General features: G+C 43.4%; 1 protein-coding gene across 2 annotated transcripts in view; it reads left to right on the top strand.

Moving 5' to 3' along the window:
- C2CD3 (C2 domain containing 3 centriole elongation regulator) overlaps positions 1–14,970 on the top strand; it is a 68,431-nt gene that overhangs the window by 6,475 nt on the left and 46,986 nt on the right. For both annotated transcript variants that reach the window (XM_052699260.1, XM_052699261.1), the window contains exons 7-17: positions 1,432–1,560; positions 2,668–2,812; positions 3,139–3,299; positions 4,425–4,637; positions 6,138–6,250; positions 7,840–7,958; positions 8,918–9,040; positions 10,983–11,444; positions 11,800–11,951; positions 13,400–13,643; positions 14,543–14,726. In XM_052699260.1, the coding sequence (XP_052555220.1) occupies positions 1,432–1,560; positions 2,668–2,812; positions 3,139–3,299; positions 4,425–4,637; positions 6,138–6,250; positions 7,840–7,958; positions 8,918–9,040; positions 10,983–11,444; positions 11,800–11,951; positions 13,400–13,643; positions 14,543–14,726 (2,045 nt within the window). The remainder of the gene's footprint in view (positions 1–1,431; positions 1,561–2,667; positions 2,813–3,138; positions 3,300–4,424; positions 4,638–6,137; positions 6,251–7,839; positions 7,959–8,917; positions 9,041–10,982; positions 11,445–11,799; positions 11,952–13,399; positions 13,644–14,542; positions 14,727–14,970) is intronic.

Below are 14,970 nucleotides of genomic sequence, written 5' to 3'. Positions count from 1 at the left end.
ATTGGTGGGGGTTTGGAGCTTCGTGATCCTTGAGCTCCCTTCCAGCCCAAGCCATTCTATGGCTCCATGATTTTGAGGCCTTATCAGGAAAACTTGCAATACTGAGGTTCATGTGGTGTATTACAGGATTCTCAGTCAAATGGGAAATAGATGTGAATAAAGGCCTTCATTTTGTGAATTGATCTGATCTTTGATTTAAATGACCAAGTCTAATTCTTTTCAGAGCCATTTTTGTGCGTAGTACGGAACTATTTGATAGCAAAATATCAAATTTTGGTAGGGTGTAGAAGGGGCATGGCAGGCTGATGTGACTTGATCCCAGATAAAAGCTTTTCAAAGCAAAATAAGTAATAAGTGACATAAGGTGAGTACTTCTGCATATTCTAGTTTGCATCCCTTGCTAACAAAGTACAAGAAAAACTTGTGTCTATAACTATGTTCTCAAAATTAGTGATCATTATGGTTTTCCTTCTGATTTTCACTGGCAGGTTGGTAAAAATGAGCTGCTTCCAGCTCCAATATCTCATTTTGTTGTAGAATTGATACATTTTCTCCTTTCAGTGAAAGTGGGATTTGGAAGTAGGAAGACTAATGCACATTTTTGCAGGAGGAACTTTAAGTTCTTGTTTTTGCAATGAGATGAAGAATTGCTTTTTGTTCCACTATGAACCATAAGATCTAGTCATCATCTTTGATCTTCAGTGTTACTGTTTCTAATTCAATTAGAATCATTTGTATGTAAATTGCAGTTATATTGTGTTCACATTAAAAACAGCACAAAACAAAACACTTTTTATGTTAATATTTTGTTTATTTAAGTAAAAATATACAGCGGAAATGAAAACATCAAGTGTGTTTCTCTCCACTTTCTTGTGTTTTTCACATTGCCTTTTCGTCCCTCGATTGGGCTCTGCATTAAAAGTCGTTCTGGAAAAGACCATTAAAAAATAGGCATCATTGCTGGTTCTCATTTAATCTTTCGAGGCACGAATGTGCAGGTGTGCTTTCTGTGTGGTGAATGAATTGATCAGAAAGGTTACAGGAGTTGACATCCATTGTGCCTTAATGAACTCACTGGTTGGGAGATGAATCCCATTACCCAAACCGTTCCAATTTGTTTAAAAACAGATGATTTTTTGAACTCTCCTGGAAGATCTCATTGATCATCATTCATAAACATCTTTATTTGACCTTCTCAAGCCCTCTCTCTTTGAGCAATTGAGCCCTCCTGCCACTCTGCAAAGGATGAGAGCTGTGGATGAGCTGTGTGTCTTGCAGCAGACTGCAGAGCTGCAGAAAGGTTTTGTGTACCTGGAGGTTAGGCTGAAAAGCAGTGAAGGCTGTACATAACCTTGCATTTTTACCCTTTATGTGACTGAAATCTTCAGCACGCCAGAAAAGCTTAAATACCTTTATTTTTCCTTTGCTTAGGAGCCCAAAAGGCTTGAACTCAAGTTTTATGCCTGCTCTTGAGGACCCCCGTCTCTCCACATCTGAAGTCACAGGTCAGCAATCAGACCTCAACTCTGAGGAGAGAGCAATACAGTTACTGTTGGGCAGGTGAGTGATTTCTGAGTGCCACTGCAAATATTGTGCTCATCACAGAATCACAGAGTGGGTTGGAAGGGAGCTCAAGAATCATGAAGCTCCAACCCCCCACCAAAGCAGGGCCACCAACCTCCCCATCTCACAGCAGCCCAGGCTGCCCAGGGCCCCATCCAACCTGGCCTTGAACACCTGCAGGGATGGACGGGGCATCACAGCCTCTCTGGGCAGCTGTTCCAGCCCCTCACCACTCTCTCTCTAAACAACTTCCCCCTGACATCCAACCTCCAGCTGCCCTCCCTCAACTCCAAACCATTTCCCCTTGTCCTGCTGTCATCTCCCCTTTCCAAGAGTTGAAAGGGTAAATAATATTTGCCCACTTCATACTGAGAAATGCTTTTTGATCTTTCATGTTTTCCTTTCCATATTTCTTGAGTTGTGAATAATGAGAGCTAGTGCTGCCAGGAGGTGCTACATACATCTGCTTGCACAACTAATATACAACAGCCTGCATGGTTCCAAGTCATTTGGCCTAAAATTATTATCAGAAAATTGGACCCCAATATTTCAAAAGATGAAGTTATTTAATCATAGCATGGCTTGGGTTGCAAAGGAGCACAGCGCTCATCCAGCTCCAAGCCCTGCTGTGTGCAGGTCGCCAAGCAGCAGCCCAGGCTGCCCAGAGCCACATCCAGCCTGGCCTTGAATGCCTGCAGGGATGGGGCATCCAATAATAGTTGTGATGCTGGTAACTGTTGTGTCCTAAAATATTGAGATATGCATAAAACAAATACGTTGTTTCTGTGAAGAGCTTGCAGTCTGTAAAGTGAAAAGAGAGAACCTGTTTAGTTAGTTTTAATTGTTCTCCAAATATTAAGTTGACCTTTCTCTCATTTTATGAAGAGTAGCAAGAATGTAACTGGTGCTTGCATTGTCTCTGTTCCAATCAGGAGTGTGCAGTGCAAGGACTGTCAGGTGGGCACAGTGCTGTGTAAGCTGCATGCAGAGACAATGTAGCACAAAATCAGTGTAGAATAGGAAGTGTTGTCAGAATTCGTATGAAACTGGCTGCAGAAATGGCATCACAACACAAAGTCGTGTTTCTTTCTCTTGTGTCCACAGTGCTGATTTGTCTCCTGTGCATTTCTGGGATCGGCCAGGTTCCCTTCTGGATTCTCTTTCTATTGGGAGTGAGGCGTATGACAGTGAACTCAATGATCCCCACTATGACCAGAGTCTGCTTGAAAGTCTTTTTTACACCACACCTGTAAGTGGAGAGCAGAAGGAAAGTGCTTAAAGTGAAAAAAAAAGCTATAGATTTCAGAATCAGGCTTAATGAATATTAAGTATCCTATAGAAACTTGTGAGAACTTTGCTTGAAATTAATAATATGAAAGGAATATTAATAAGAGTACAAATTCAAGCATCAGATTGGAAACCTTGAGTCTGTGAAGATTCCATTTCTGTACACAGTTTGAATTACTTCACATTAAGCAATCCACAAGCTAAGGTTTTTCTTAGTTTATCATGACCTCTGTAAATCTTGATGGTGACAGCACATTTCTTACTTGATGTACATTACCTCTGTTTCAGAAGTCAGATTCCAGTTTAAGTGATTTCCTCAGTGATGAAGATGTGAACCCTTCCAAAAAAGCAAGCAAAACAAAAACTGTGAAGAAAGCTGATGCTGTGAATGCACAGAAGGATTCCACTGCCTCAGATCAGGATCAGAAGGTGACAGAAATTAAACCCAGGTAAATAATTACATCAGCAATTCATTCAGTAGCATCTTCCTTATTGTAAGCAGCTCTTAGTGCTCTGTTGTGTGCTCTGTCACACAATTTACTGAGTATGTATCCACTTTACAGGGATGGAGCTGACATCAGAGAGCCTGCTTCACTGCTCAGTGTTCTCTGCTATATCTGTAGGATGTAAATTTCTTCACTTCTGACCTGCTCTAAACTACATTTTATTTTGTTTTTGTGTTTGTTTGGTTTTTTCCCCACATCAGAACCAATGAAGGCCCAGAATATTCAGTTATTTTTTTCTAATTCTCTGACTTTCCAGTAGTTCAGGTGAGGAACTGAGAAGATTTGAAGTGATATCTTTTTAATGCTGGGTGTGTTACTCAGATTGCATATTATCACACATTTTCTTTAAACAAGGAAATAAACATTCTGTTTTACAAAGCCAGCAGTGTAAGGTTCTTTTTTTTCTAATTCACAGGCACACATATGAGAGATTCTCAATTCTAGCAGATAACCAAGAAATTACAGTAAGCAAGAGTGAATTATAAGTTTCTCAGTTGTGTGTCCCTCAAACATCTGGTCATCAGGATTTAGTATTCAATACCAGCAGTATTAAGGCTGGATTTTTTTTTCCTAATTCATCACTATTTCATTATTTATGATTTTTTTCTTCCAAATACTTGTATTTTTTTTACATAGAAGTTTGTATGTCCAGAGGTACCAGCACAAAACCATTGACAAATCAAGTCTGAGAAAGAAGGCTCAAGTGAGATTTTAAATCAGTCTTCTGTTCCTCTGCAGCAGTGACAGAACCAGGCAGTTTCTTCTGCCCTGTCTGTGTGCCACATGAAATAAACCTGTTCTTTTTGAAGGGTTCAACTGTGTAAGCATTTGGCAAAGCTCCAGCAGCATGGAACATGCTCATTTGTGCTGTTTGGTTTAAGTAGTACCCTAGATACCGTGTGTGGTATGATTCCTGTTCCAGAGACCACCAAATTAATTGTGAAATGTACATTAAAAATGTGCATTTTCATGGACTGTGAGTCGTGTACAGATAATGTCCCACCAAGCTGCAGTTTTTACCTTCACACAGTTGTGTTAAGTGTTTGATTCTCAGTTTCATCTCTGCAGCTGCTCTTCTACCAGACAGTTTGCTCCTCCACATGTTGACACAGAAGAAGCTCATGTCACAGCCTTGAGTGTTGACAGGTTGGCTTTGCTGGGGAGAATACACCTGGCCAGAGTCATCATTGAGAGCCTGAGAATCTCTCTTGAAAGCAACCAGACATCAAGAAAGAAAGGTTTAATGGGGAAGCCTCCGAGGCCTGCTTCAGTTAATAAGTGGTAAGGTGGATTAGTTCTCACTGAAGTGTTACCATAGAATCATAGAATTGCTGAGGTTGGAAAAGACCTTAAAGGTCATCGAGTCCAACCTCAACACAGCCATCCCACCCTAACAAGCAGCCCTCTGCTAAATCAATCACAGCCCTGAGCACCACATCCAAAGGGTTTTTAAACACATCCAGGGATGGTGACTCAAACACCTCCCAGGGGAGCCCATTGCAGTGCTTAACAACCCTTTCTGTGAAGAAGTGTTTCCTGATATCCAACCTAAACCTCCCCTGGCACATCTTGAGGCCATCTCCCCTCATCCTGTCACCAGTGAGAAGAGACCAACCCTGCTCTGCTGCAATCATCTTTCAGGTATTGGAAGAGAGCAATAAGGTCTCCTCTCAGCCTTCTTTTCTGCAGACTAAACAGCCCCATTTCCTTTAGTTACTCCTTGTAGGGTATATTCTCCAAGCCCTTCACAAACCTTATTAACTCTCATTAAAGGCTTGTTATCTGTGCCTTGGAAGTAGATTTTGCTGAGCTCTGTTGTACAGCCAGGCTTACCCAAGCTTTTCAGACTTTTGAGGTCTTCCTGTTTCTCTGGTCATCCTGGCAAATTGCATACTATAGATTTAGAGGTGTGAATAATCTGTCCTGGTTTGGTCTCACTTCAGGCTGGATTTTTTCCAGCATTTTGGGACAGTGTGCTTTGTGCACGGCTGAACTCTGAAAGCTAAAGGTGTTTTTTTAGAGCAGAACTTGAACCTTCTGAGCAACCTGATCTAGCAGGGCATATCCTTGTGCAGTACAGGGGACTTGGACTAGATGACCTTTCAAGGTTCTCTCCAGCTCTAAGGATTCTGTGATTTACTCTTTTAAAACAGTGCAACTTGATAAATTGTGGATTTGAAGCTCATCTGCTTTGTTTGTTTGTCGGGCCCCTCACTGCAAGAAAGACATTGAGGCCCTGGAACGTGTTCAAAGGAGGGCAACAAAGCTGGTGAGGGGTCTGGAACACAGGGCTGATGAGGAGAGGCTGAAGGAGCTGGGAATGTTCAGGGTGAGAAGAGGAGCTCAGGGGAGACCTCACTGCTCTCTATAACTTCCTGAAGGGAGGCTGCAGGGAGCTGGGGGTCGGCCTCTGCTCTCGTGTCATCAGTGATAGGACCAGGGGGAATGGCTTCAAGCTACGGCAGGGGAGATTCAGGCTGGACATGAGGAAGTATTACTTTTCAGAAAGGGTGGTCAGGCAGTGCAATGGATGCCCAGGGAGGTGGTGGAGTCACCAACCCTGGGGGTGTTCAAGGAAAGGCTGGATGTTGTGTTGAGGGACGTGGTTTAGTGGGAGCTGTTGGGAATGGGGGAACAGTTGGACTGGATGAGCTTTGAGGTCTTTTCCAACCTTGGTGATTCTATGATTCTATGATTCTATGTTTGGTTTTGCTGTGTGCGTTAGCATCCACTTTGGTGGACTGTGATCACGAATTCATTCTGTGCTTTGTTTGCTCACAGTACCTTCTTTGTGGAGTACAGCTTTCCTGTGGGAGCCTCCAAGAATGAGAAAGGCCAAGTCTCCTTAACGACAGAATTAACTCGAATAGCTTCAAGTAAAATCACAGACGGCGGTAAGATCATTGTTTGTCCCCTCTTCTGTTCCCTGTTGTCAACTGCTTCATCTCTTAGCAAATGTTTTCTCACCTATTTGTTTGCTGCCTGAAAAATGCTTCAATTTTATATTCCAACTAGTGGCACCTCTAGAGAGTTGGTGTACTGTGGGCAATGGAACTCTCCTCTCTGGGAAGAGGAAACTGTAAAACATAAAATCAGTATTCTTTCTGCAATATTCAAGATGAAGAAATGCTTCTAGAAATATCAGGCACTTCTGTCTCAAATAAATAGCTGCCTTTTCCAGATGCTGAAACGTGCAAGAGCTCAGAGAGTCTCCTGGGTCTGAGAGATCCTGGCAAGTTCTATGCTCAAATCAGCAGACCTTCATCTCTTTACTGAGAATTGCCACTCTTGGTGTCTCTGAGATCAATTTAGGTTATGTTTTTTGCCCTCAATGAGCAAGGAGTGGTGCATGGGTGAGATCTTCTATCCCTTGTCTTCCCAGAAACTGGAATTCCAGGGTCGTGTTCAGTTGACTTTCCCATTCATTGGCTTTGGCTCTTTCTGGGTCATATTTATTGTGTTCTCTTGGGAATTCTCCATCTGTGTAGAGACAGAGCATCTTCTGAATCCTGGCTCTTTGTAACACAAGGATAACACAGCCCCCCACACTTTGCCTTGTGTCCTTAGACTGCAGTTCTCTGGAACTTAGAAAAATTGATGAGGTTGGAAATAATTTGAAGAAACCACGCAGTCAATCCACTGTGCAGTTGTCTTCCCTGAGAGCTGCTTATCTCATTTATTAAAGATTCCCAATAAGAGGGGTTCCTTAGCCTCCCTGGGCAGGCTGTGAAAGTGCTGACCTTCCTGTCAGTACATTTTCCTTATGGCCTACCTGAATTTTTGTCATCACAAGGCTCTTTATTTTATCTATGGTGAGCAAGGGCAGCTTGCTACCTCAGCTCTGCTACTGTACTTGTTCTTTTCCAAACTAAACACCATGCAGTCTTTTCTTGCAGATGCTTTTCTCCTGAACCCGTTCTTGCAGCTCAGCTTTTGACCCTCTCCAAGATAAGACAACAGAGACATATCTGTAGCCTTCACATGCTATCATAGTATTAATTTTGTCATGCTGCACTCCTGCTGTTTTCTGGCCTTCGAAGATGAACAGCAGTTTACTTTTGGCTTGATGTTAACAAGTAAAGCAAAATTAGATGTTCATGTGTATATCAGAGGTGTGATTATCTCCACATGAAAGTCTATTAATATTCAATTAGTTCTGAATTTTTGTTGCTCCTGTGAGAGAAAATCCAAGTTAATTATTCACACGCTTGCGGCATGAATTAATAAGTAGAAACGTTGAGAGATTCTATCAGCCCTTCCCTTTCAGCTGCCAGCCTTGCTTAATCTGCTCGTTCAGGCAGATGGGCAGAGATGTTCCCTGTGCATTTGTCCACCTTCCTCAACAGCCACTCCTTCCTCTCCTGCCTCCTGAACTTCCTGTGTCCCTATTCGCCCTGCACTACTGAAGATTTCTGTTTCTGAACAAGTCTGAAAGGTAGCTTAGCTCCAGCTAAGAGCTCACAAGTCTCTGTCTTCCTTGCAGTGGTGAAATTCCAGCAGCGATTTGTGTTCCCTGTCCGTTTTGGTGGAACCATGATAGAGCACTGGTGGAGCTCTGACCTTGCTTTTAAAATCTACATGCGAAAAAGCACACAAAGAAAGGTATTAGTAGCAGTTGTTTATGCTTTGTGTATTGAGAAGCAAGAAAGCCTTGGCAATTCAATTCCCTTCAAATGCTTACACACTCAGTAGTGTCTTCTCCAAGTCTTCTGCAATACTTCCTTCCCATTCCTGCCCTCTTAGCTTCAGAGACAAAACAAACTATTGTGGCTTGACTGAGCCACTTCTTAACAACCACTGCCAGACATTATGAAAGGAATCAACACTACGTGTGGATTCTGTAAGCTGAAGTAGTTGCTGTTCAATCTTGTCACCCAGCTAAATCATTTTCTGAGCTCAAGACTGGCAAGCAAAAAGAAACAAATTGTCCTTCCCTCGTCTTTAAAACTGAGCTCTTGCTGTTTAAGCACATTGAATCAATTACAAGCATTTGTCTCCAGTGAGAGCAGAGCTTGTTTAGATGCATAGAGTGAGGGAATGTGGATGCAGGTGATATCATGACCAGGGTGAGGGGAATAATGGCACAACTTGTGCATTTAGAGGGAAAAAATCTTTACTTGGAGCGAGTGGATGGAAGGAGCTGTATCTGCATAATCATCTACAAGCACTGAAAGGCAGCTAGAGATATTTACTCAGCCTGTGTTTTGTTTTAAACAACGCCCTTCTGTTCAAAAAGGAGCTTTTCTTTTAGTGGATTCATAAATTGTGTCTTCAAGAATGGAAATCTCTCCCAGTCGTGGGGATTTGGGATGTTAATTTTTGTGTTTTCTAGCATCCTGAAGGTGCTAGAACCTGACTGTTATCCAAGTGACACCTGAAACAGGAAGCAAGGGAAGCTTTCCTACAAATCTCTGCTAGTGCAGCTGATGGTGTATGAGTGGGCAGGGTGAGTGGCTGACCATCATTTCCCAGCTCTTTCAGGAGGCTTTTTCTTGACAGCATGCCTGCAGCTATTTAACCTTCACAGAAATCTTACAAAATATGTTCTTGTTTACCCTCAGCCAGTGGCCATTGGCTCAGCAGTGCTTCAGCTGTGCAAGGTCATTCAGTCAGAACTCCTCACCTTCAGCTGTGAAATACCTGTAGAAAAAGAGGGAGATCAGATGCAAGTTGGACCCCTGAAGGTATGTTTTTTTATTACTTGGGCTTTGTGCTAAACCACCTGTTGTTACTTATTTTGGCTGGATATTCTTTTTTTATATATATTTTCTCCTTTAATTTGTCAGGTCTCAGGTATGAAGGTACAAGAAAACAAAGCATGAAACTTCTTTTTTTTAATTTTTATTTTCCCTCAAGCTGTCACAGGAATATTTAGAACCTTCTTTAAGGATTTCACTGTGTGAGTTTCCTCTGCCTGCAGAATAAAACAGCTGTCAGTAAGCTGTCAGTTAACCTACACCAAGGCTCTCCAAGGGCTTGGAGAGAGAAACCACTCTGCTTTTTGTGTGGAACGTGTTCAGGGCTGGGAGCCTTGGTGTATGAGAACAGGAAGGCAGCAGATCTGCGTTCCTTGGTTTCACACATGATGTGATCTCAGATCTCTCCTGACAGAGATCTGATGTTCCTTCCATCAGGAGCAGATCGTGTCTTCAGGAGTTGCCTTCTTGAGCCAGAGATTCTATCAGCATGTTTGGCTTCTGATTGAGGAGTAACAGTTCTGCACAGCACAATTGAGAGGCTTGCCAGTTCTGAAGATAAAGAGCTCCCTAAGTTAAGAAGTGAAAGGTGAAGAGAATATTTAGACATTTTACATTCAGAACTGAATTATTCCCAAAGGATGTGAGTGTGCATTGGTTCTGACACTTCAGGACTCGCCTGATGTTCTGTCATATGGACCTATGAAACTTAGTGGCCATCTTGTAGAATCACAGAATAGCTTGGGATGGAAGAGATCTTAAAGATCATCTAGCTCCAATTCCCCTAACATTGGCAGAGACCCCATAGAAGTTGAGCTGTTTGTAGAGGAGCCACAGAAGAGAGCAAAACAGCACGCTAAGGTTAGGTATAGGGGAAGAGAAGTGGAAGGAGACACTGTAGGAAACCAGTGAAACAGAATTCAGTGCAATGACTTACGGAAGGGAACACTAACCTTTATTTTGAAGAAAACTGATTCTGGTCACTCCATCTGTTGGATTTTACTCAGTGTAATACCTACCTGTCAGCAGGATACGTGTCCAGCTACTCTGGCCAGACGTGGGGGTTAAGGGCTGTCAGCTGCTGAATCCACATCACATTTCTTGGGTTATTGCTGACAGATGCTTTGAGCTCCTCATCACGTGCATTTTGCACCACTTAGCAGTAGGTACTATTTGGGATCTTGTGCCTCAGTACCTTCTCTCATTCCTCCTAATTCTTAGGCAGAATTCTTGAGTGATTATTTTGCTTTCCTCAGCTGGGCATTTTATGGCTCAAGTCCTTTCTTCATCATACTGCCCTGTGTTCTGAATTCAATTTATTCTTACTCTTCCTGCTGTCTTATCCATGACAGTCCTGTTAGTCCATGTTCTGGTGTTTCTTTTGTCATTTCACACATGGTTTCATCCATACCTGTCTGACTGTTTGAAATCTTGACAACACGAAGAGGTAACTCAGATGTAGGACAGAGTGTTTATAAATTAATAATAATTACAATAATAAAGAAATAAAAACAGGAAAAGTGATGACAAATGCAGCACAATTGAAAAGAAGAAATAGGAGCCCACAGTAGGACAAGGATTTAGGGACAGCTAAAGCCAACAGGGAATGTAAAGATGTAAGATAACATTGAGAAAGAAACACTTCTCCTTTGGCATAGCTCTCCTCAAGCAGTAGTTGTACAAGGTGAAGACAGTGACAGATGAGATACTTGCTCAAAGAGCTTTTCACCTTGGCTAAGCATACATGGGTTACTACTTGGTGCAGTTCATTTTGCAGTCACAGCTTGTGCCTAAAAGTAAGCACCCTGAGTGATAATCCAACACAGTTTTAAACAAAACAGGCAATGCATTGTTGCCAAGTTCACCTTGCTGTCTCTTGTCTTGATATGGAACACATCTTCCCATCAGCTCTTTGCTTTGTTCAATGCAGTTATCAGTAGAGCTTGCAGCTGACAACAAGGACTTCACCTGCACCACTGCCAGGTGCTCGGTGGCTGTGCAGCAGCAAATCCCACCTCATGCCATAAGAAGTCCTCGGATGGAACTTTGGGAGCCCAACAGGGACCGTGTGAATGCAGAAAGCTGCTTGAAATTAAGCAACAACGTGGACTCAGACAAGACAGGAGCAGCCTGCACAAATGTGCAGCCACCGTGGTCTGTTGCAGCCCCTGTGGCCCGTAATCTGGTGACACGATTGCCTGCAGCTGAAGATGATGGGTTGTTACTGCATGTGCTGCTGATGGTGCCTGATGGGAAGGATTTTGTGGCTGAAAACAGTGGACTCCACACTTCTTGTAATGTGTATTTGAACTGCAAGCTGCTCAACACGGAGGAGGCAACAAGATCTGCAGTTGTGTGGGGTACAACGCAGCCTACCTTTAATTTTTCTCAGGCAAGTCCCCTCTTTTCTGTGTCAAACTGGTTGAAATGTGCTGTTGCACAGTGACAAACCTTTTGAAGGTTAGTTGTCCTTACCCACCTAGGGACTTCTCTGCCTGGCCCTGCCCATTGCACTTAAACTACTTCCAATATTATCTGGCTGTATGGCACAGTATGAGATGCAGTTTCTCATTCCCCTTTGTTTTTTCTCTCTCTTTTTTTTTTTTCCAAAGAAAGTTGAGGTTTATGACTGGAAGTTGACTGAAGAACACAGTTTTGTGCCATAACATAGGGTCACTAGAATGCTCAGTGCTTAGCAAATAGCTTTCAGTGTGTTCTGTGTCCTGATCCCATATGAAACTCTGCAGGTGATGCCTTTTTCCCTGACTTCCAAACACTTGGAGCGACTGAAGAACAACATCATGGTTATTGAAGCATGGAACAAGGTGGGAAACCCTGGTAGTGACAGACTGCTGGGATTGGTGAAACTGCCTCTGCATCAGTTTTACATCTCATTCAAGTAAGTATCTTTGCTCCACATTTTCTTGGGTTGGGAGAAGTTGTAGTTGGTATTCAAAGATGGCATCTGATGAGCTGTGGGAGAGTCCTTAATAATAGTCAACAGCAATGGGCATTTTTGTCCTGCTCAGGCTTCATCTGGCACTTCACTGAGTGATACTGGAGTAAATCACAGTGTCCTGGTACAGAAATACAAGTAGACAGAGAAATAAACACCATGCTGCATTGTGCTTGGATCCAGGAAATCCAAGAACCATCCTGTGCTACTATGGAAGAGTAAAACTGAGAGAGATTGAAGTGGTTCCATTGGTGATTTTCCAAGGTTGTGCCTGACTGAGTTTTGGTCTTAATTTTACTCTGCATAGCTCCCATTGCTAGGGATGTTGTCAGTTTGCACAGCACAAGGTAATGCTTGTGGTATCAAAATGGTAATTGTCATTTTATCTAATAGTTCCCTGCAGGGCTCTTTGTTCCTTTTGGTTTGCTGTTTTGGCTTCTTGTTCAGTCAAATACTTGCTTAAAATAATTCAAATTAATAAAAAATATTGGACAGAAAAAAAACTCTTTCTCATGAAAAGGATTGGTTCCTTTTGTTATGGTCAAACTAATGATAGGGGGAAATCAGCTGGTGCTGGAACTGACTTGCTGCTACGTTGCCACTTATTAGTGTGCTGTTTGCTGGTGGCTGGTTTGTTTTTTTTCATTAAGCCACTGGTTTGCTTGTGTATATCTTCACTGTACTATTAAAGACTTTGCTTTTTGGGGGGAGAGTCACTTTCCCTTCCTGTATTCTTGCCCAAGTCCATCAGTAAGGACAAACAACTGCTTCATAAAACATGGTACGTAGTTACAGTGATGTTAACAGGAGCCTTGTTCCCATTCATCACCTCGCTCACAGGCTGGTTTATCACCACGGGCACTTCATTTTTTTTTAGAGCTGTACTTTCTTGCTGCTGAAAATAGCCTTTTCCAGTCAGCAGAACTCAGAGCTGGGCTTTATAAAGGCTGACGTGATTGAGCCAAATTTTGGAGAAATGGGGAGACAAATTGGTTTCTAACTGCACTGAATGTTCCATCTAAATGAAATGCGTGTGATGCAGCTCCTATTCATAGAATTGTATCATAGAATGACAGCATGGCCTGGGTTGCAAAGGAGCTCAATGCTCATCCAGCTCCAAGCCCTGCTGTGTGCAGGTCACCAACCAGCAGCCCAGGCTGCCCAGAGCCACATCCAGCCTGGCCTTGAATGCCTGCAGGGATGGGGCATCCACAGCCTCCTTGGGCAACCTGTGCCAGTGCCTCACCACTCTCTGCCTCTAAAACTTCCTCCTCACATCCAACCCAAACCTCCCCTGTCTCACTTTCAAACCATTCCCTCTATATTCCCATGTATTCACGTTGCTCATTCTCATGATAGGGCTTTGTTTTTTTTCTTTTCATCTACTCTAGAGACCCAAGGGTTTCCCACCTGCTGCTTCAGGCTCAGTATCCAGTGGTTGCTGTGGACAGCTACATGCCTGTGATAGATGTCTTCACTGGCAGTAAAAGTGGAAGCCTGAGGGTCGTTCTGGCCATGGGCTCAGCTGATCAGATTGTGGCACTGCAAAGGCTGAAGAATGAAGAAGGAATGGAGCCTCCCATCACCCGGCGCCCTGCCCACTTCCTGGACCCCCCTCCTACAAAGCTGACAATGGTATTGTTCAGTAAATTCCCATTCTTGCTGTTAGGGACAGATGGAAAGAATTTTACCTCTATGTTTATTAACAGGCCTGGTGATCCCTTAATCTCTTTGTAGGCAGTTTTGTTATAGATGATGGTGTTCTGTACAAAATGATGGTGTTGTACTCCTTTGTCTGCTTTTTCTCAGCAGTCTTGACATTATTCCCTTTCTTACTTTCCCATATATCCACTGCTTCTATTTATGTGACAAGTGTAGTAAAGGAAATATTACAGGAAATATTACTGGGCTCCTCACTGCAAGAAAGACATTGAGGCCCTGGAACGTGTTCAAAGGAGGGCAACAAAGCTGGTGAGGGGTCTGGAACACAGGGCTGATGAGGAGAGGCTGAAGAAGCTGGGAATGTTCAGGGTGAGAAGAGGAGCTGAGGGGAGACCTCACTGCTCTCTATAACTTCCTGAAGGGAGGCTGCAGGGAGCTGGGGGTCGGCCTCTGCTCTCGTGTCATCAGTGATAGGAGCAGAGGGAATGGTTTCAAGCTGCAGCAGGGGGGATTGAGGCTGGACATGAGGAAGTGTTACTGCTCAGAAAGGGTGGTCAGGCACTGCAATGGATGCCCAGGGAGGTGGTGGAGTCACCGAACCTGGGGGTGTTCAAGGCAAGGCTGGATGTTGTGTTGAGGGACGTGGTTTAGTGGGAGCTATTGGGAATGGGGGAACGGTTGGACTGGGGGAGCTTTGAGGTCTTTTCCAACCTTGGTGATTCTATGATTCTATGAAATGTTAATTTTCGCAGTACCCCAGTGGTTCTGAGCCCCTCATTTTGGGCTCATTAGAAGCTCTTGTTGCCAGTCTTCTTGCATGCTGTTTCCTATACAGACTGCCTTTCCATGTGCATTTTCTTCTGCTTTATTAGCAGTTGGAGAGAGAAGGGGAAGAACTGATGGAGCATGTCTTTGAGATTCATGTGGAGAGTGTGAAAGGACTCACTCCCCTGCAGTCCACAGTGTGGGGAGAGGCTGACTGCTACGTTCAGTACTATTTCCCAGTGCAAGAGGCTGGCTCTGGTGCATTGCCAGGAGCAGAACTGCACGCGGATGGTAGGTTTGTTTTGTGATACCTGCTTGTTTAGAGCACTGCCCTAAGTTAAATATTTCCTCAGAGCTCAGCATACGAAAAGGACCTTCCATTCCTTGGGCCAGGTCAGTAACTTAAAAGCCTGCCTCAGCTGAGGTAGATGGCAAAGTGTGCAGCAAAAAAGATTCCTCTGTCTGAGTCTATTCACGCATTGCATTTCTGTTGAAGAGCACTGAAGAGTTCACAGACTGACCTTGCAAACATACA

This window comes from Tympanuchus pallidicinctus, unplaced genomic scaffold (genome assembly GCF_026119805.1).
Source record: "Tympanuchus pallidicinctus isolate F22 unplaced genomic scaffold, pur_lepc_1.0 scaffold36, whole genome shotgun sequence".
NCBI lineage: Eukaryota > Metazoa > Chordata > Aves > Galliformes > Phasianidae > Tympanuchus > Tympanuchus pallidicinctus.
The sequence above is the reverse complement of the archived record's forward strand: the minus strand, read 5'-3'. Positions and strand labels throughout refer to the sequence as shown.